General features: G+C 38.3%; 1 protein-coding gene across 1 annotated transcript in view; it reads right to left on the bottom strand.

Moving 5' to 3' along the window:
* Positions 1–20,724, bottom strand: part of PPM1L (protein phosphatase, Mg2+/Mn2+ dependent 1L) — a 323,624-nt gene that overhangs the window by 118,385 nt on the left and 184,515 nt on the right. Inside the window, exon 2 of the mRNA XM_060099090.1 lies at positions 5,842–6,016. Coding sequence (XP_059955073.1) covers positions 5,842–6,016 — 175 coding nt within the window. The remainder of the gene's footprint in view (positions 1–5,841; positions 6,017–20,724) is intronic.

Here is a 20,724-nt window from a genome sequence, read left to right as displayed (position 1 = left end):
CAGGCAGACTCTCAACCACTGCGCCACCAGGGAAGCCCACAATCCTTATTTTTATATACAGAATATAATTAACATTATTGAATCGTTTCTCTGTGAACGAAGGCCACCGTTATGGAGATCAATGATGTCAACTCTGTAATACAGGGTCTGTGAAGGCTGGTTTGACTTAGAGTATAGTGCAATGCTGGGGATATGATGACTTCTTTTTATGGATCTCTATGGATTTACCCTTTGCTCTTATACCTTGCTGCTCTGTCTGCTCTAAGTATAAGTATCATCCCCTTCCCTCACCTTCTAATTCTAATTCTACACCCACGTTTTCTAAAGTCTATTCCCTAGAGTCACATGAAATGCAGACAAATGTATATATTCATTGCAGCATTACTCATAGTAGCAAAAACAAAACCAAAAACCATCATTGTCCAACATAAGAAATGTTTAGTGAGTAGTACTTTCAAAGAACAGATATTATGCAGCCACTAAAATTACCTTCACATGAAGAGGTTTTAATAAAATGAAGTGCTTAGCTAATAATGTTAAGTGAAAAAAGCAGGATATAAAACTGCAAGACATCAAAAATGCTCAAAATCTCAAATCTCAAAAATGTTTAGAGTGAGCGAAATATACCCAAAATGTTTACAATGGTAGGATTACAGATAATTACTAGTTTCTTATTAAACCCTTCTACTTATTTCTATTTATTTCTGCAATAAAATTGTAACACTCAAATTCAGAAAAAGAATTTTTAAAAAGAAAATGTCACATTGGAAAATATAACCTAACTGGTCAGAACTATATAAAATAATAATATATAAATCCCAGGTGAGAAACTATAGCCTCTGTGACATGGTGTGGTTGCACGTGGCTTTAGCTTTCTTCCCATTTTTTGCTGGATTTCAAGTACGTCAGGTTGCTGGAGAGTTGAATTGTGAATGAGTAAAGCATTAATATATATATGTATTTAAAGGGGGCGAGAGGATACTGAGAGAGAAAGAGAAAGGAGGGAGAAAAGGTCCTGAGCCAGTGCTTTTAGACAAGCATCTAGGGATTTTTTTTCATTAACTGCTTTTAGAAGTTTAGAAGCCACAGATGGTGGTAACTGTCATTAAGTCACTCAGGCTGATTTATCAGTGGATGAGCATTAAAGACAAATTAACCTCTCAAGAGACCATGATATTGTCTAATTAACAATTAACTACTTCCTAAAACTGGGAGAGCTGAATTAAGAATGCAAGGAAGTAAAACTGGGAAAGCATGGAAAGAAGCTAAGCAGTTTAAAGCAAATGAGTGGCTTAGTGTAAGATGTTTGTATCTGAAGGTGTTAGATATTATTACCAATTTTCTGTCCTGATTCCTTTGTATCATGATGAAATTTTTTTCTGTTAGACAGTAATAACTATTGATATTTTCTCCTCTTTTTTGGAATAAAATCATTCATATGTTCATATATGGGTAGTGGAGGAGAAGGCAGTGTTTTGATTTCACAACTCACAGTGACATTCATGTGTCACCTCATGCAGGAATGACCAAGGGCAAATGGAGCCTGGAGCGGGTGATTTAAAGGTAGTTGTTGCCTGACTTCTCAGAGCTTCTGAAGATATTTTTAAGAATTTGCCTCTGTCTTCCCAAACACTGCATGTCAAGAAAAAACTCAACTAGCACTTTAAACTGGTCTCAGTGGTAGACAAGATCCAAATCTGTTCTCATTCAGCACTAGTGGCATTTGCAATATGAAGGACTAAGAACTTCCCCAAATACAATATATTTTACTATCATAATAACCCTGTGAGATTTTATTAGCCCAACTTTATACATGAAGAAACAGAGGCTCTAGGCATTAATCATACCAGTATTAAGCTAGAGGAAAGGCTGGGAATTTAGATCCTCTAACTCTCAATCCTGTAGTTATTTCCACTATTTCATGCTGTAGAGTTTATTGATAGATTAATTCCATGCCAAAGTATTTGTTCCTAAGGGTCACGTACAAATGTACCTCTGCAGATTAGATTAATCATTGCTCAACAACAGTGCAGGTGAGTGGAAAATTATTCCTGAGGAAGGAAAAGTTGAGTGGTGAGAGGTTGCAGCTGATGTTGATTCCCATCTTGGCATCCCCTTGGGTCCTTCATCACATGGACTGCATCTCTCTTCTTCTCACAAACCCATGTTCATTGTTTGTCCCTCAGGGTTTAGGCAAATCCCTCCCCTAAAGAATTCCATTGAAAACTTGAGCCACTTTCATTATTCCTTTACACCACATCCCCTCAGCTTAACTTAAACAGCTTGTACATATTACAGAGCATACTTATTTCAAAATCCTCAGGAATTTTTCTTCAGAAGTCATATATCTATGTTTCAGTGCCCAGCTAGACTTTATTAAGGAAGGTCTCTGTTTCCTTTTTCTATACACATACCCCTTTCTTCCAACTGCCTAGCATATTGCTATGCATTCAACAAATGACTACTGAGTGAATGAGAACCTGCATTAATATGGTGAAAGCCCAGCTTGATTAGCAATGAGGAGGTTGAAGTCCCAGCTGTACAACTAAGTAACTGTGTTACTTAAGGCAAATCTGTGGGTCTCAGTTTTCTCATTATAAAATGGTTATGGGTAATCCTAATATTTATATGGAACCATAAAAGATCCAGAATTGCCAAAGCAATCCTGAGGGAAAGAAAAACATAGGAGGAGGCATAACCCTCCCACATTTCAGACAATACTACAAAGCTACAATAATCAAAACACTGTTGTATTGGCACAAAAACAGACATATGGATCAATGGAACAGAATAGAGAGCCCAGAAGTAAACCCACACACCTATGGTCAATTAATCTTTGACAAAGGAGGCAAGAATATACAATGGGGAAAAGACGGTCTCTTCAGCAAGTGGTATTGGGGAAGTTGGACAGCCACATGTAAATCAATGAAGTTAGAACACTCCCTCACACCCTACACAAAAAATAAACTCAAAATGGCTTAAAAACTTAAACATAAGACATGACACCATAAAACTCCTAGGAGAGAGCATAGGCAAAATATTCTCTGACATAAATCATACCAACGTTTCCTTAAGTCAGTCTCCCAAGGCAATAGAAGTAAAAGCAAAAGTAAACAAATGGAACCTAATCAAACTTATAAGCTTTTGCACAGTAAAGGAAACCATAAACAAAATGAAAAGACAACCTATGGACTGGGAGAAAATATTTGCAAATGATGCAACCAATAAGGGTCTAATTTCCAAACTATACAAACAGCTCACACAATTCAATAACAACAAAAACAACCCAATCGAAAAATGGGCAGAAGACCTAAATAGAGGTTTCTCCAAAGAAGACATACAGATGGCTAACAGGCACATGAAAAGATGCTCATCATCACTAATTATTAGAGAAATGTAAATCAAAACTACAGTGAGAGGGCTTCCCTGGTGGCGCAGTGGTTGAGAGTCCGCCTGCCGATGCAGGGGACACGGGTTCGTGCCCCGATCCCGGAAGATCCCACATGCCGCGGAGCGGCTGGGCCCGCGAGCCATGGCCGCGGAGCCTGTGTGTCCGGAGCCTGTGCTCCGCAACGGGAGAGGCCACAGCAGTGAGAGGCCCGCGTACAGCAAAAAAAAAAAAAAAAAACTACAGTGAGGTATCACCACCTCACACCAGTAAGAATGGCTATCATTTAAAAATCTACAAATAATAAATGCTGGAGAGGGTGTGAAGAAAAAGGAACCCTCCTACAGTGTTGGTAGGAATGTAAATTGATACAGCCACTGTGGAAAACAGTATGGAAGTTCCTCAGAAAACTAAAAATAGAGTTGTCATATGATCCAGCAATCCCACTCCTGGGCATATTCCCAGACAAGACTATAATTTGAAAAGATACAAGCACCCCTACATTCATAGCAGCACTATTTACAATAGCCAAGACATGGAAGCAACCTAAATGTCCACTGACAGATGAATGGATAAAGAAGATGTGGTACATATATACAGTGGAATACTACTCAGCCATAAAAAAGAATGAAGTAATGGCATTTGCAGCAATATGGATGGACCTAGAGATTATCATACTAAGTGAAGTAAGTCAGAAAGAGAAAGACAAATACCATATGATATCACTTATATGTGGAATCTAAATGACAACATAAATGGACATATCTATGAAACAGACACAGACTCATAGGCATAGGGAATAGACTTGTGGTTGCCAAGGGGGAAGTGGGGTGGGGGAGGGAAGGACTGGGAGTTTGGGAATAGCAGATGCAAACTATTATACATAGGATGGATAAACAACAAGGTCCTACTATATAGCACTGGGAACTATATTCAATATCCTGTGATAAACCATAATGGAAAAGAATATGAAAAAGAATATATATATATAACTGAATCACTTTGCTGTACAGCAGAAATTAACACAACATTGTAAATCAACTATACTTCAATAAAATTTAAAAAGTGATTATGGGGACAGGAAGTAGATGGACTATTTGACTTCTATGATCTCTGAGATGCTATGAAAATTTAAATATTATTTTGATTGGGCTGATTATAGCCTTACTTTACTCCACTGGGGATGAGAGAGGAGATGAATGAGAATTCCAAAGAGAAGAATGTTAAACGCAAGACAAATACAGAGACCAAATAAATAAATACCCAATAGGCAGAAGAGAGCCATTGTGTCTGGAAAACATAATAAAGCAAAGGAGAATCAGAGAGAGTAGAGATGTTGTCCTGGGTGAGGCTAGAAATGGGTATCTATCATGTGGATGTAAAGAGGTTAAAAGGTTGAATGAAAATGTGGACAGCTTAATAACTAGAAAAACTGCATCAGTGGTTAGGCATGTGCAGCATTTTTTTAAAAATCTGCTCTTCTGTTTGCTATTCAAGCTTGAAATCAAATGTTAAGAATGTCAGCATTGAGACTGTTTAAGATCATGTGAAAGAAAATAAGATGTAAAATAACAACTTCCTTGTAGAAATAAAAACAGAAGCTCCTGGTATTAAAAAGGAAATTAATACTACCAATGTTTGACCATTAGAAACCTATTTTCCCATACTTTTTTCTCCATTTCTTGGGGTGGGGGGCGGTGGGCAGGGGTGCTATGACAATTTTAATCAAGATATTTTTCCTGAATAAGTTTAATTTTATTAAAGATTTTAATAATTCCAAGTAATACTGCACTGGTTTCATTAAAATTAGGTTTTAGCCAACAAACCATGTAATAGATAAAATGGTGTTGTAAGGAGGTCTATCCAGGCCTTCATTAATAAGCTCCTTCGGATAATATGAACTTATGGAAGGCAGTGAACCAAAGTGTCCAGTGTGGTGTTAGGGGCTAGGATTCGTCTGAGGAGCTTAAGGAAAAGAAAGTGAAGTTCAGCTTGAAACTTCAGGAAAAAAATGGTACTGCTTTAGAAAAGAAGATCTCTGAAATTAAAAAATAACACTTGAAGCAACTAACAGTTCTTGGATTATTGGATGTAAAAGTTTTCAGCTGGTATCCAAAATTGAAGTGACACTTTAAAAGATTAAGTCAACAGGAGCACATGGTTGATAAAAGGCCAGAACAATTCCATTTAAAAAAAAGCCAAAGTTTTAAAGGGATTTGATATTTAAGAGCCATTTTTAGAAATCTCCTGATGAAATCTTTGATACTAAAACTGCAGAGAAGAAACTTACTGTTAATCCATGTTATGTAACTTTGAATCTAGTCTGCCCTTCATCTTCTACCAAAGAAAAGGACCTAATTTAACCAAAACCTAAAAGGAAATTTTTTCAGGGAAAAAACATTGTGTGTGTGTGTGTGTGTGTGTGTGTGTGTGTCTATTAAAGACCAACATACCTGCTTCATCATAGGATACAGTCAATTTTTCTAGCATTTCTCGGTCAATTGATAGAATCTGCTGTTCGAGGATGGTCTGGTAAGACAATACACTATTTTCTTTGTCTTTCTCGTAGTCTTGAAGATGCTGTTTAAGGGCCTCTGGGAGTCGAGATTTTACATATTCAGCTGCCGTCTGCAGATAAAACAAGTAGAGAACCCCATTAGTATTTCTCATCTTAGGCTTTTCACTTCCCCTCAGGTGCTGTAGTGAGAACTCAAAGTACTGTGGAACCAACCCTTTAGACAATCACATCCTTGTCACTGTAGTCATTTTTAGACTCCACTGTACCAAGTAAGGTTGATCTTCAAATACACAGAATTACAGACCTCTAAGAGTTTCCTATCAGGTTTAAAGGTACAAAAGATGATGGGTTGGCATTCATGGAGTTGAACTCAGAGTTTCAGCTATTCCACTGAACCCAAAAGGTCCTGTGATAGTAATTTTACTGGATATAAATCTGACTCGCCCTAATCTAGAATGCATAAGCTAGTAACTCATCTCAGCAGTAAGCCATCCTATGCTGTGGCATCCAAACCTCTGCTTTGCTTTGTTGTTCTCTGCTCATTAATGCTTATGCAGGAACTCTTGTGAAGTAAACAAAAAGGAAAGCCCTCTGCTAGGGCTGATAATGGAATAATAGGAGAAACAGAAAATGAAAAGAACTAAAACAAAGATGCCCCAACCTGAAAAGAACTGTTCACCACTTAAATATCTTGGCCTTTATATATATTATTCTTAACTTTTTTCCCGCTGCTTCTACATTACCTGCACAGTGTACTCCCAACTAGTAACATCTGAAATTACACACAGTGACTTTCAACCAGGTAAGCAAGCTTCCCTTGGAGGTAGGAAGGAAGACATCTGTACTTTGAAAAAGACCTTCCCAAAGATTCTGATACATTCTTCTGGCGGACTGGGGCCATAGCACCCTCTTCTCCCTTCCAGTTAAGAATCACAGTTAAAGTTAAATAGAACTTTAAGGGAGAAATTAAGTAATACGGCAGCATGTATGACTCAGGAGAATTGAAATTCTTAAAACATATCTCTTGAGAATGCCAATAGTTTTGGCATCTTCTTACAGTGCAGTCCTCCATCATATGTATAGGGTCTAAGGTTGATAAATAAATGAAGGCATACATATATTGTTTAAAATTATACTCACAATCACTAGAAAACTAAAATAAAAGAAACTGTTAAACAGGATTGTCTCTGGGGTATGGGCCCAGAATAAGGTGAAGACACATCTACATAGTTTAATATTTTTTAAAAATTCCTGTAATTAAAAAAATTATCTTTAAAATATGTTCTTTTGGTAAAGAACCTTCGTAGTTTTCCTTCTAAATGTTAGCACAGTTTAGGATGAAAAGAAACTTGCCAGAACAATGACAACTGACTTCTCAGGAAAAACTCACTGGAAAGTGGTGGAAAAATTATATTTCAGTCTTCAGAGTAGCCAAATATAGCACACAACACTTCATTTCCAGATTTATATTTGGATCCCCTAAGTCGGTTGCTGATGAAATTACAACTTAAAATATCACCAAACACTGTTCATTTTCTCTGCCAGCCAGCTAGTGCAGAACAAATAAAATTATTCCATAGAATGTAAATGGACTCAGCACATTAGCACAACATATTTAATTCTAGAGTTTCATAACAATTTTCTCCTGACAATGGAAAATGAAGAGACATACTGCAGAATAACTCTTTTAAAATTCACACTACCTTGCTATTCAGTGTAACACGTGTCTTTAATTTTTTTCCTTGGAAATATCTATGAGGTACAGGAAATAATTCCATGATGCACATTGAACAAATACTGGTGTATTCAGTATAACTGAAAGCATACCACACATTTCCTTCCTATTGTGTCCACTGATTTACTCTTTTAATTCAAATCATGGTCATGGTGGAGGTCTTGGAAACGGGCCTATATTTTTTACTATAGTGGAGTTAAATTTTGGCATTTCATTTCTAAAACAGTATAACTTCATATATAGTCAGCCCTCTGTATCTGCGGGTTCCACATCTGTGGATTCAACCAGCTGCAGACAGAAAATATTTGGAAAGAAACCCTGCCCCATCAGCCCAGGTAGGTGCCCTCAGAGAGCACCAGAGCTCCTCCAACGTGGCCCTCAGCCTTGCCCATCCCATCGGGCACCCTTGGCAGGCACTGGCATCCCCCCAAAGCGGCTCCCGCCCCAGGGGTCAGCCCGGCACACCAGAACACCTGCAACAGTTGTAGCCAGTCCTTACAGCCAGCTGTACTGGGGGCCAGCCCTGCACACCAGTGTGGCCTCAGTAAGAGGACCATTTTCTTACACCACATACAAAAATAAACTCAAAATGGATTCAAGACGTTAAGGCCTGAAACCATAAAACTTCTAGAAGAACACACAGTCAGTACGCTCTGTGACACTGATCTTAGCAATATTTTTTTTGGCTCTGTCCCCTCAGGCAAAGGAAACAAAAGCAAAAATAAACAAATGGAACTACATCAAACTAAAAAGCTTTTGCACAGCAAAGGAAACCATCAACAAAACAAAAAGGCAACCTAATGAACAGGAGAAGCTATTTGCAAATGGTGTATCTGATAAGGGGTTATTATCCAAAGTATATAAAGAAGTCATACAATTAAATTTTTAAAATCCATTTAAAAAATGGGTGGAGAACCTGAAGACATTTCTCCAAAGAAGACATACAGATGGCCAACGGACACATGAAAAGATGCTCAACGTCATTAATCATCAGGGAAATGCAAATCAAAATCACAATGAGATATCACCTCACACCTCTCAGAATGGCTGTCATCAAAAAGACCACAAATAACAAGTGTTGGTAAGGGTGTGGAGAAAAGGGAACCCTCCTACACTGTTGGTGGGAATGTAAATTGGTGCTGCCACTATGGAAAACAGTATGGAGGTTCCTCAAAAAGTTAAAAATAGAACCACCAAACGATCTAGCAATTCCACTTCTGAGTATTTACCCAAGGGAAAAAAACCCACTAATTCAAAAATATATATACACCCCTATGTTCACTGTAGCACTATTTACTATAGCCAAGATATGGAAGCAACCTAAAAGTCCAGTAATAGATGAATGGATAAAAGAAGATATGGTATATATATGTACAAAGGAATATAACTCATCTATAAAAAAGAAGGAAATCTTGCCATTTGCAACAAAATGGTATTATGCTAAGTGAAATAAATTAGGCAGAGAAAGACAAACACTATGTGATCTCATTTATATGTGGAATCTAAAAAACAAACAAACAAACCAAAGAACACAGAAACAGACTTATGGATATAGAGAACAAACTGGTGGTTGCCAAAGGAGAGGGAGTGGGAGGTTGGGTGAAATAGGTGAAGGGGATTAAGAGGTGCGAACTTCAAGTTATAAAATAAATAAATCATGGAGATGTAATACACAGCATAAGGAATATATAGGCATCCCTTGTTTTACTGTGCTTCAATTTTTTGTTTTTATTTGTTTGTTTTTAAGAATTGAAGGTTTGTGGCAACCCCACATTGTAAGATAATGGTTAGCATTTTTTAGCAATAAGGTATTTTCTTTCAGAAAGTCTTCATTTTAATCCATGAAATTGTTTCTGCCAATCGTTTTTTTTTTTGTTTTTTTTTTTTTTTTTTTTTGCGGTACGCAGGCCTCTCACTGTTGTGGCCTCTCCCGCTGCGGAGCACAGGCTCCGAACGCGCAGGCTCAGTGGCCATGGCTCACGGGCCCAGCCACTCCATGGCATGTGGGATCTTCCCGGACCGGGTCACGAACCCGTGTCCTCTGTGTCAGCAGGCGGACCCCCAACCACTGATCCACCAGGGAAGCCCTGCAAATCGTTTTTTTTTTTAACTTTTTATTTTATATTGGAGTATAGTTGATTAACAATGTTGTGTTAGTTTCAGGTGTACAGCAAAGTGATTCAGTTATACATATACATGTATCTATTCTTTTTCAAATTGTTTTCTCATTTAGGTTGTTATGTAATATTGAGCAGTTCCCTGTGCTATACAGTAGGTCCTTGTTGGTTAGCCATTTTAAATATAGCAGTGTGTACATGTCAATCACAAACTCCCTAACTATCTTACTCAGTGGACTCAGCGGATGAAAAAAAATAAAGTATTTTTAAATTGAGTTACATTACATTGGTTTCTTAAGACATAATGCTATTGCACACTTAATAGACTATAATGTAAAAATAACTTTTACACGCAATCGGAAACCAAAAAATTCGTGACTCACTTTATTGCAATATTTGCTTTATTGCGGCAGTCTGGAACCAAACCCACGATATCTCGGAGGTATGATTGTAGTCGATAATATTGTAATAATTTTGTATGGTGACAGATGGTTACTGGACTTACTGTAGTGATCATTTTGTAACATACTTGATTGTCAAATAACTATGTTGTACACCTGAAACTAACATAATACTGTATGTCAACTATACTTCAATTTTTTTAAATTCCAAAAAAATACCAGAGAGTTCCCAAAAGCAAAGAGTGAATTTGTCATGCCAGCAACTATTTACATAGCATTTACATTGTAGTTAACAACTATTTACATAGCATTTACATTGTATTAGGTATTATAAGTGATCTAGAGATGATTTAAAGTATATGCATAGGTTATATGTAAATATTACACCATTTAATATGCAACTTGAGTGACTCATATTTTGGTATCCAAGAGGGTCCTGGAACCAATCCTCTGTGGATACTGAGGGACTACTGTATAGAGTTCTTTCCTCTTAAGAGGAATAGAAAGAAACAACTCTAGCAAAATACAAGCTTCTATCAAGATATTTCAAGAAATCACCTTTATACTGAGGTGATTCTCTACATGTATTCAAATGTCAGTCAAAACCTTATGTTCAAGCATAAACCTATGCCAAAAAACAGGATGTCATACAAATACCTTATGATCTCACTTATATGTGGAAAATAAAAACAAAACAAAACCAAAACACAAAAGCCAAACTCATAGATACAGAGAATAGACTGGTGGGTGCCAGAGGTGAGCAAAATGGGTGAAAAAATAATAAGTCCTGGGGTTATAATGTACAGCATGGTGACTATAGTTAATAAGGCTGTATTGCTTAGTTGAAAGTTGATAAAAGAACAGATTTTAAACGTTTTCATCACAGGAAAAAAATGCATAACTATGTGTGGTTAACTAGACCTTATAGTGGTGATCATTTTGCAACATATACAAATATTGAATCATTATGCTGTACACTTGAAACTAATATGTCAATCATATCTCAGTAAAAAAAAGGCTGTCATATTATTAACTGAGATTGGAATTATTGCACAAGTGATAGATAATACAAATAGCAATTTAAATTTTAAAACTTCACTAGAATTCTAAAAATGAAGTGAAAAACAAAATTAAAATATAGGATTACTTATCTATTCTTTAATCAATGATAAGTGCTACTAGAAGTTTAAGTCCTAAATTGCATATTCTTATAACCTAACTATCAGAAACAGTATTTTGTTACCATTTTCAGTGTCTTGCATTTGTGCAGTACTTTATACTTTACTGAGCAATTTATCATTCTGTTATCATTCTGTATCTTCAAAATAACTTTGAGTGAAAGTAGGCAAATTATGGATTTGGCCAATCCTTCACATCCTTCAAAGTAGGCTCAAATGCTATAAACTCTGTTAGTAAACCCACCTAATAGCAACCAACAGTCTTTCAAGTATTTGTAGAGGTACAGGTATTTTAGCTCCCCAGTTTGGCTGATGTAAAGACTGTATCTTACACATCTTGTGTTCTCCCAGCACCCAGTTCAGCACTTTCTACCACAGAAGCTTAATATCTTCACTGTATCCAAGAATCAGGGACTTTGAGATAGCTTTTAGAGAAAACTTTTGGACAGTTCATAATTCTTTGCCTGCAATCAGAACTTCCTTTCATGATTCTAGAAACAGCATACAAGTCTGGTTTTCTACTGGCAAATGGAAGTACACCTGGTCTTCAATCATTATTGGAGCCATTATTTTAGGAAGTAAATGGCTGAAACCCAAATCATCATTCACATGCCAACATGGTAAATTATGTACTTCATATACAAAGCTGTATATGAAGCTTTATTTAACGACTTCCTCTCCATAATTGTTTGATCTTTTTCATTCTTGCCTTTATTTCTTCATTTGGCAATGAACTCAATTCTGCTAGGGATTCTCTAAGCAGTCATGTAGAATGCCTCAGAATTGTGTCTGAGTGAAGGGTTGCCTTGAGGGGTGTTAACTCCTCCTGGGCATTCCGGTTTTGCTTGTCTGAACTGCTGAGTAGGTTCCCAAACATACCCCATGTGGTGGCAGAGAAGCCTCAGGACAGAAAGGGGAGGACACAGGTTCATCAGTTCTTCCGGTTACACCTGGGAAGATGGTTAACAGCTACAATAAAAAGATGAGCTAAAAGCTTGTGAGGTAGGGCACAAAAGGTGCCCAGAGCACCTTCTTACAGAATGTGCATACATTCATATTACCCATGCCAACTTCAGTCTGGAAGACAGAAAAGGGTTAGAGTATCAACCCTGTAAAAGGACTCAATGGATGATAAAGATAAAAGAAGCAGAATGATTGAGGATCTAAATTCTGGGAACCTAGTGGATAGAATGCTGACCTAGTAGGTCATTATGCTAAAACGCTATTTACTATAACAGTTGACTGTTCTTTAAAAAATAACCAGTGTATATGAAAGAGTTTGGTGGGGGACAGGGAGGGAGAGTGCAAAAAAAAAGTGCATTTCAAAAGCTGCTAAATGCTTCACAGTTCATCTTAAAAAGAAAACCTGTCAGCCAGCCAATTCTAATTTATTGAGCGTCTGCTGAGTGAAGCACATTAGATTTGACACTGTTGGGAGAACAGACCTCTGCCATCAACCTGCAGTTTTAACATGCAAACAGCACACACAGGTGAAACACTGGAAAAACATATTTTACAAACCAACACAAAAACAGACATGAATCTTGAGATGAATTTTGTTTAACATATGAGCTACTGTGAGTGCTGAGCGGCCTCTAGGGAGAGAAATTAAAGAGGGCACAAGGAAAAGAATCAGGAAATCATTCCGGTGGAGTTTAAGGATCAGCTTCGAGGTAAGAAGTTCTTGCTGGAGGAAAGAAAAGCAATCTAGAAAGTAGTGAATGAATGTGAGTTCATGGGGAGAAATCATAAAAGAAGGTGATGAAACTAGGAGTCTGAGAGAGCTGGCAGGTGGAGAAGTTTTAACTCCCTGTTAAAACCGGGAGCTTTGATTTGTAGCAGTTAGTAACAGGAAACAACCGAAACATCAAAAAGAGTGAGTCAATTATCAAATCTTGTCTGAGTAAGAATGTGCTTGGAGTTGAGTTTAAAATGCACTGAAAGAGAGAAAGATTAAAGCAGGGAGACAAGTAAAAAGTCTGAAGGAAAGGAAAATGGCCTTCTACACTGTGATTGGAATATAAATAGGACACTTTGGGGACAGCAAATGAAAAAAAGTAACAAAAACTTAAAGTAATTTATACTTTTAACCTAGTAATTGTCTTTCCAGGAATTTATTTTAAGAAAAAGTTAAAGATGAGCATAAAGTCTTGTGTAGCAAACATGTTTATCAAAGTATTATTCAAGATAATGAAAGTTGGTCTACAAATTGGTTAATTACATCATGGGATAGCCAAGAAATGGAACACAATGCAGCTATTAAAAATCATGTTATAGGACTTCCCTGGTGGCACAGTGGTTGACAATCCGCCTGCCGATGCAGGGGATACAGGTTCGTGCCCCGGTCTGGGAAGATCCCACATGCCGCGGAGCAGCTGGGCCTGTGAGCCATGGCCAATGAGCCCGCGCGTCCGGAGCCTGTGCTCTGCAATGGGGAGGCCACACAGTGAGAGGTCCGCGTAACGCAAAAAAAAAAAAAAAAAAAAAAAAAAAAAAAAAAAAAAAATCATGTTATGAAAGAATACTAATAATGTAGGAAAACGTTCATAATGAAGAGCAGATTACAAAGCAGTCTGTTTACGACACATATGAGGGGAAAATGGTTGAATTATGTTAATATGCATCATTAGTTATCTCAGACTAGTAAGAGTTTGGTGATATTTTTTCTCTATGCCGTTTTCTTCATTTTCCAAATTTTCTAAAATAAAAAAAATAGAAAAATGATTGACCACTTTCTATGTGCCAAGCACTGTGCTGAATGCTTCACATGTGTTTGCTTATTTTACCCTCATGACAACACTTACTGGTTTTCACAGATGAGGAAACAGACTCAGAGAGGTTAAGTAATTTATCCTTGGTTACGCAGTGAGTCGTGGATTGGAGCAGGAATCACCAAATTCTTTTGAACCAGAAAAGAAAAAAATTTTTGTATTTTAAAAAGAAGGCAATGCCTACTGTGGTCCCTTCTTTTGTAGGGTAAAGCAGCCCCAGACTAGGATAAAGCCATTGAGAAGAGAATAAAAGAGCACATGAGCAAAGCTTGGTGACAGATGGAAAAGAAAAACCCATTAAATGGCTTCGGTGTTGCAAAACTGGAAGCTAAAGATGATGGAGATGCTATTGAAAACAATGGGAAAACAGAGTACAGTGAAACATATTAAATTTACTTTGAACACTTAACTGTAAGCCTGAAAAACATCCACCTCTCTGTATTTTATGGAATATCCACCACCCCTTAAAAAAAGAAAAACCTCTAGGAGGAAAAAGTATTATTTTATAGAACTCCAAAGAAAAATATCATACTAATTATTTTGGTTACAAGTTCCAGGGAGGCAAAAGCTATTTCCAAGTAAAGATATTAAATGATATTAAATTAAATTCTAATAGAGCCTCCATTAGAGAAAGATCAGGAGTAAATTAGAACTATGTTCAAAACACTTTTAGTATTTTTCTCTAGGACTTTGCAAAGGGTAAGTTACTATTCATTTTAACTTTAACAGACTTAAAATAAAAATAGGCTTCTGATGTCCATAACTATGAAAACATGCCTTACAATTTTTATTTAGTACTGCATATTTCATATTTCATAGTTGTAGGAGGTTTTTTGCCCCCTTCTTTTCAATCAAATGTTCTATTTTATTACCAAGTCTAAGACCTAGTATATAGTATACAATTTTATATTTTAAAAAATTAGGTATGGTATTCAAAGGAAAGAAAGCTTCCCCTATACTCAATAAATTCTTACTTAGAAGATATTTTTAAAATCAGGGAATGGATTTTATCATTAAGTTTGTAATGAGTTGCTATAAATGTTGATCCTGATGTAAAGACCCAATTTCAAAGCAAATTTGAAAAACCAACAGATGAGATTCTAAGATTACAAAACCTTGAAAATGCATCTTAAGAAGAAATACCCACTTTTGCCTCAAGGATGGTCCAGGCTGTGCTTTGCCAAGATAAGAAGTTTCAGGATTTTAATATCTTTCCAATTATCTGATTTTATAAATTACCCTTCCCCCTTCATTTTATTTAATGTGCACACACACACACACACACACACACACAGTAATTTGGCAGAGAAACATCCTCAAGCTCCACTGAAATGAATGGGACGAATAATTGATGGCGGTGCCTTTCAGTTTATATTTACACAATATATATGCCTGGCTTGGAACACACAGTGCTGCTGCTTCTGATATGAGTGTCGATTATGAATGGACACAGGCTTCTAAGACTGGATCAAAAGGAGACTAAAGCAAAGGGGCTGATCCTGGGACCCATGCTAAGGCTAAATTTAACATTGATGCCACACACAATAAGGTTCTATATCTGGCTCCGAGGGCATCTGATCAGTGACCCTCTGAGGAGAAGCAGATTTTGACAATGAGGAAGACACACAAGGGAGGTTAGGTGGGAAATCAATTCTGCAAATACTGAGTAGAAAAGAGCTGAATTTTAGGAAACAGTACCTCAGGGATGATCGCTAGGTATTCAGGAGATAAAAGAGAGATCATAAAGCAGATCATTCAAAATTCGTGCCACAGGAAGACAGAAGAGAGAAGGAGGTAATATTTTTATCGCAGACAAGGTTGCCCTGCCCTTGAAGGGAGGTAAATGCACATGTGCTGAGTTGACAGCAGCCAGCATGGACAGCATGTGAATTTACCTAGGTCCACCTTGGCATCCATCTTTCTTAGGGTAACATACCATGGCCTCTCCCGTTGCGGAGCACAGGCTCCAGACGCGCAGGCTCAGCGGCCATGGCTCATGGGCCCAGCCGCTCCGCGGCATGTGGTATCCTCCCAGACCGGGGCACGAACCCGTGTCCCTGCATCGGCAGGCGGACTCTCAACCACTGCGCCACCAGGGAAGCCCCTACCATTAACTTTTGACAACCGCTCTTTGGCTCCAGGCACTTCAAAACAAAGTCAGAGTGAGCGCCCTTGCCCACCAGCAAGAGGACAGAGGCAAGGGAGTTGTTCTTTTCTCTCGCCTGCCAAGAGTGTCATTTCTTTCCATTTTTAGTCTTTGCCACCTCTAACCTGGAGGGGTTATTTAAATAAGAAAAACCTCTTTGAGAGGACCATCTTGCACTCCTGAATTCATAATTCTGCCTCAAGAAGGCAAATTTGATTCCTTCAAGACACACGGCATCAGGAAAAAGTCTCAGACTTAAAACTGAAGTGTGTCAATGCTATCCTATGCTTATTATGGAGATTTGAGATTGCTCTGGAGAACCAAAGCTGTGGATGTGCAAATGCTAGTCAGTTGTGTGGCAAAATGACCACCACAGAGGGCATAACACTCAGCATGCTAGGGACTCGGAGCCATATAACCTAACCTACTTAATATGGAGAGTGAAGTTTTCATTTAGTTTAAACACTAAGATGATGACTGCTAAGTTATAGGTTCAGGACAATTCCTCCAGGATTCCTCAAGGGACAAACCTTTAATAACTCTATCAGTCATCTGATCCATATGTAACCTGAGGCATATTCACATGGTAGCACCAAGCATGCTATAGCATGAAAATATAATTAAAACTCCATTTCTTGAATGATGGCTTCCCTGACAGCAGATGGAGGTTTTATCTATCTATCTATCTATCTATCTATATCTATCTATATATATATATATATATAGAGAGAGAGAGAGATCTATCTATCTATATATATATCTTGCAGTACGGCGGTATCAAATACTGTTTAGCCATGTGGTCCATCTTCCTAATCTTATTTTCTTGGTGAAATCTACATTCAAACTCTAAGGGATTAAAAATTTATCTTTTTACAGTCTAAAGAAAAGTTGAGGTTATTTCGCTACTACTACTACTAAAGTGATGATTAATAAATTCTTTGGCCCTCAGTTACCACACATATTCCAGAGAGTCAGGGGGAACAGGCCATACTATATTAGTTCCACGGTCCTTCTTTTTTTTTTTTTTTTTTAATTTTAAAGCACATACACACACCTAAGTTCTCCTGAGAGATGGCAACATAAAAACTTCCAACCAGTAGAGTTCTTCATAAACCTGTCGAGAAAACAAGCAGCACTCAGCCAGAGTGGTCTTGTTAAATTTGTGTGATAGGTGAGTTCCTTTGTCTTCAGCAGTTATAAAAAGAAGTAAGATATTGTTTAACATTCTATACACTTGAGATCATTAGAAGAAGAAGGTTTGTTTATAGAAAGAAAAATATTTCCTATTTGAAAGGAAATTAATTACTGATAAAATTCCCTTCCATTTCTGAATGTTGGGCTATAAAGCTTGACAAAAATTTAACTTCCATGAGCGCTATACAAATGTATTCTAGAAAGTTCCATGCTAACTAAAAATGTCCTTGGGGATTCAGGAAGCCAATGGGACCAACTGTTATAACGAATTATAAAACACGCATGAATTATTAATCAAAAAGGACTCTGTAGCTATGACAATAGAGCAGTCCCTCAGGGAGTCAGCCAAAAGCTCCTTGCTGGCAACAGGGCCAGAGAACCCCTCCTGGGCCTCACTTGACTCCTGCCCATAGCTTCCTATCAGGCTCTTTAGGGAGCACGTCCAGAGAGCAGGTGTAGCCACAATGGTAGGGAACCACAAGGCCAATGCCAGTTGGGTTGATGTCCCCAATTTGACATGGCTTTAAGAACTGCCTTCAAGGGACTTCCCTGGTAGCTCAGTGGTTAAGAATCCGCCTGTCAATGCAGGGGACACGGGTTCGAGCCCTGGTCCAGGAAGATCCCACATTCCACGGAGCAACTAAGCCCGTGTGCAACAACTACTGAGCCCATGCACCACAACTACTGAGCCCGTGAGCCACAAGTACTGAAGCCCGCGCACCTAGAGCCCATGCTCCGCAACAAGAGAAGCCACCGCAACGAGAAGCCCACACACTGCAATGAAGAACAGCCCCCACTTGCGGCAACTAGAGAAAGCCCACGTGCAGCAACGAAGACCCAACAGAGCCATAAATTAATTAATTAATTAATTAATTTTTAAAAAGTGCCTTCAAAACCAGTATGAGATTTAGGCTCCTTGTATGTGCAGTGGGGGGCTGGAAAAGGGTCCATCTTTCTGTCCAGGAATCTGGTCTAACGTAGTGTGATTTGAGGAACACGAGAAGGATCCCTGCCCCAAAATCATTTTCCCTTTTGGCTTTGAGCCCTGAAATTCTAACATTACAGCTTGCAACCTCTGGTTTATGCCAGTTCTTCCCCTTCCCAAAAGGCAAATATTTTAAGGAAGAGTAATACACCAAGAAATGGTCAGTCTTCGTATGGACATGTTGATCAGATTTTTACACACAGGGAGGGGGAATGAGAAGCAGGAAAGCACCCAGAGAAATCCCTGGGAATAAGGTGTAAAGTTGGCAAGTAAAGGTCAGGAAAGGCAAATGTTGTCTACTCAGAAATTTAACCCTGTACAGAGGAAAACACAAAAATCTGTACTGCCTGAAAGTTTTATTTAGTCTTCACCACCACTGGCTCTACCCGCAAGACCAACCATCAAAACTATTTTGAGGTTAACCTGAGAAGGAAAATGTAATTTGTTGCATCTCACACGTAGGTCAATAAAGAATGCATTCGGTAGCCATCTACCGCATATTGTTTTTTTTTTCACTTGCTAAATTTATATTTTACCCCTTTCCAGACAGGATATGAGGCAACTGATCACAACACTGTACTTTCTATGTTAATTAATTTATAACATTGAAACTAAAGATGGAGTAACTTTAATATATTCTAAACATTACATCTTAAGGAGCCTTCACAGTGCCTTTTATGTTAAAGGTGCACAATATATGTTTTTTACATAAATGAATGAGTGAAGTCAAACAACATGACCAATCTCAGTGGCACACTGTTTTAAAACTACTCCTGTACGGATAGGAGTCATCGCTCACGTTGCAAACATATCTTCCAGAACAAAAGCTATTGCTGCCTCACTAGAGCTGCCACAGCACTGCCCTTCATCAGACCTCTACTACAGCTCTCTACCACTTCATTCATAGTGTCTCCATCTAGTCATCTATTTGTCTCATCACTAATTTATGAGCAACTAGCAGGTAGGACAAAAATTTTTTCACATACAACGGTTTCCCTAACATCTAGCCCAGTGCAGGCATGCTGGAAGAAAATGATGGGGAGGGGGTGCTTTAAAACTAGGCTTAAAACCCTGTGAGTGATCACTCTATATAGCCACAAACATAAAAGAGAAAAGGACCAGGCCCCCCTCTGATTCTTTGTATCACTCTGACATTTGCCGTAAGGCATATAGATGTCATACTATTTTATATTTCTTGGGCACCAAATCTTGTTTAATACCACAGAAACGGGACAGCTGGTTTAGGCAGAGCCAGAGTTTATCTCAAACCAAAAAAGTGTTTCTTGTAATTTATGGATAATTTCGAACCTAAATGAAAATCTGACGAGAGCAATGGATCCTCTTCCCAGAAACACACACAAAGTATCTAGTGTCCCATTTTAGGAACCCAGGTATGAAGTTCATGAACAGGATCACCTTGAAGTCTTATTAGATCCAAGCATGAAAAGGGCACTAGGTACAGGGCTGTAGTTTTTCCTACAAAATGATGTGGTTAGATTTGATCAGTATTTCTCAAGGGTGGTACTCCAACCAACTGCTTCCGAAGCACCTGGGAGTGGGGAGGGGTGTCTTAAAAATGCAGGAGATGGGTCCTGCTCCATAGTTAGTAAATCACAATTTTTCAGGTAGGACCCTAGAATCTGCTTTTTAAACTTGTGCTACATTTCAACAAGCTCACTGAAGGGTGAAACCCACGGTTTCTACCCCTTGGAGTTCTGATTTTATAACATCTAGGCACATGTATTCTTACAAAGCTAGACAACAAATTCTGATGTACATCCAGAGTTGTACCAGACTCTCCACAATAACAGCCCTCTGCATCGCCCGGAACTCAGTTTGGCAAGCAAACATTTTTAATTCTTGTAACAACCTTGACTGTGTGCTGCGACATTCCCACACGGCCTGTCTACCTTCAGAGCCACGGGCTTTTTTTACGGCATCAAATTGCCAATCTGCTCAGCCTTTGAAAGGGTGAGCCCTCCCTAAAGCAACCTAACTGACCTTGAGTACTTCTGATACCAGGAGGACCTGGAACCCTTTTCCAACAGCTTGTGGACAATCAAGCAAATATCAGCAAGCTGTGTGAAATAGGCCACAGGATGACCTGTGGCAAAGCACCTTGAAAACACCTTGGTCCTCTTGACCAAGCCTGGGCATGATCAGAGCACTAAGCTGACCTCTGCTGGGGACGGCCAATGGAATTGTGAAGCCTGGATAAGAAAAGCAAAATGCAGCAGAGAGGAAAGCAAATCAGCATTCCCAGCAGTGTTGCATAACTTTGCATACAGAGT

The sequence above is a fragment of the Mesoplodon densirostris genome, chromosome 5, assembly GCF_025265405.1.
Source record: "Mesoplodon densirostris isolate mMesDen1 chromosome 5, mMesDen1 primary haplotype, whole genome shotgun sequence".
Taxonomy (NCBI): domain Eukaryota; kingdom Metazoa; phylum Chordata; class Mammalia; order Artiodactyla; family Ziphiidae; genus Mesoplodon; species Mesoplodon densirostris.
This window is presented reverse-complemented; position numbering and strand designations above follow the sequence as displayed.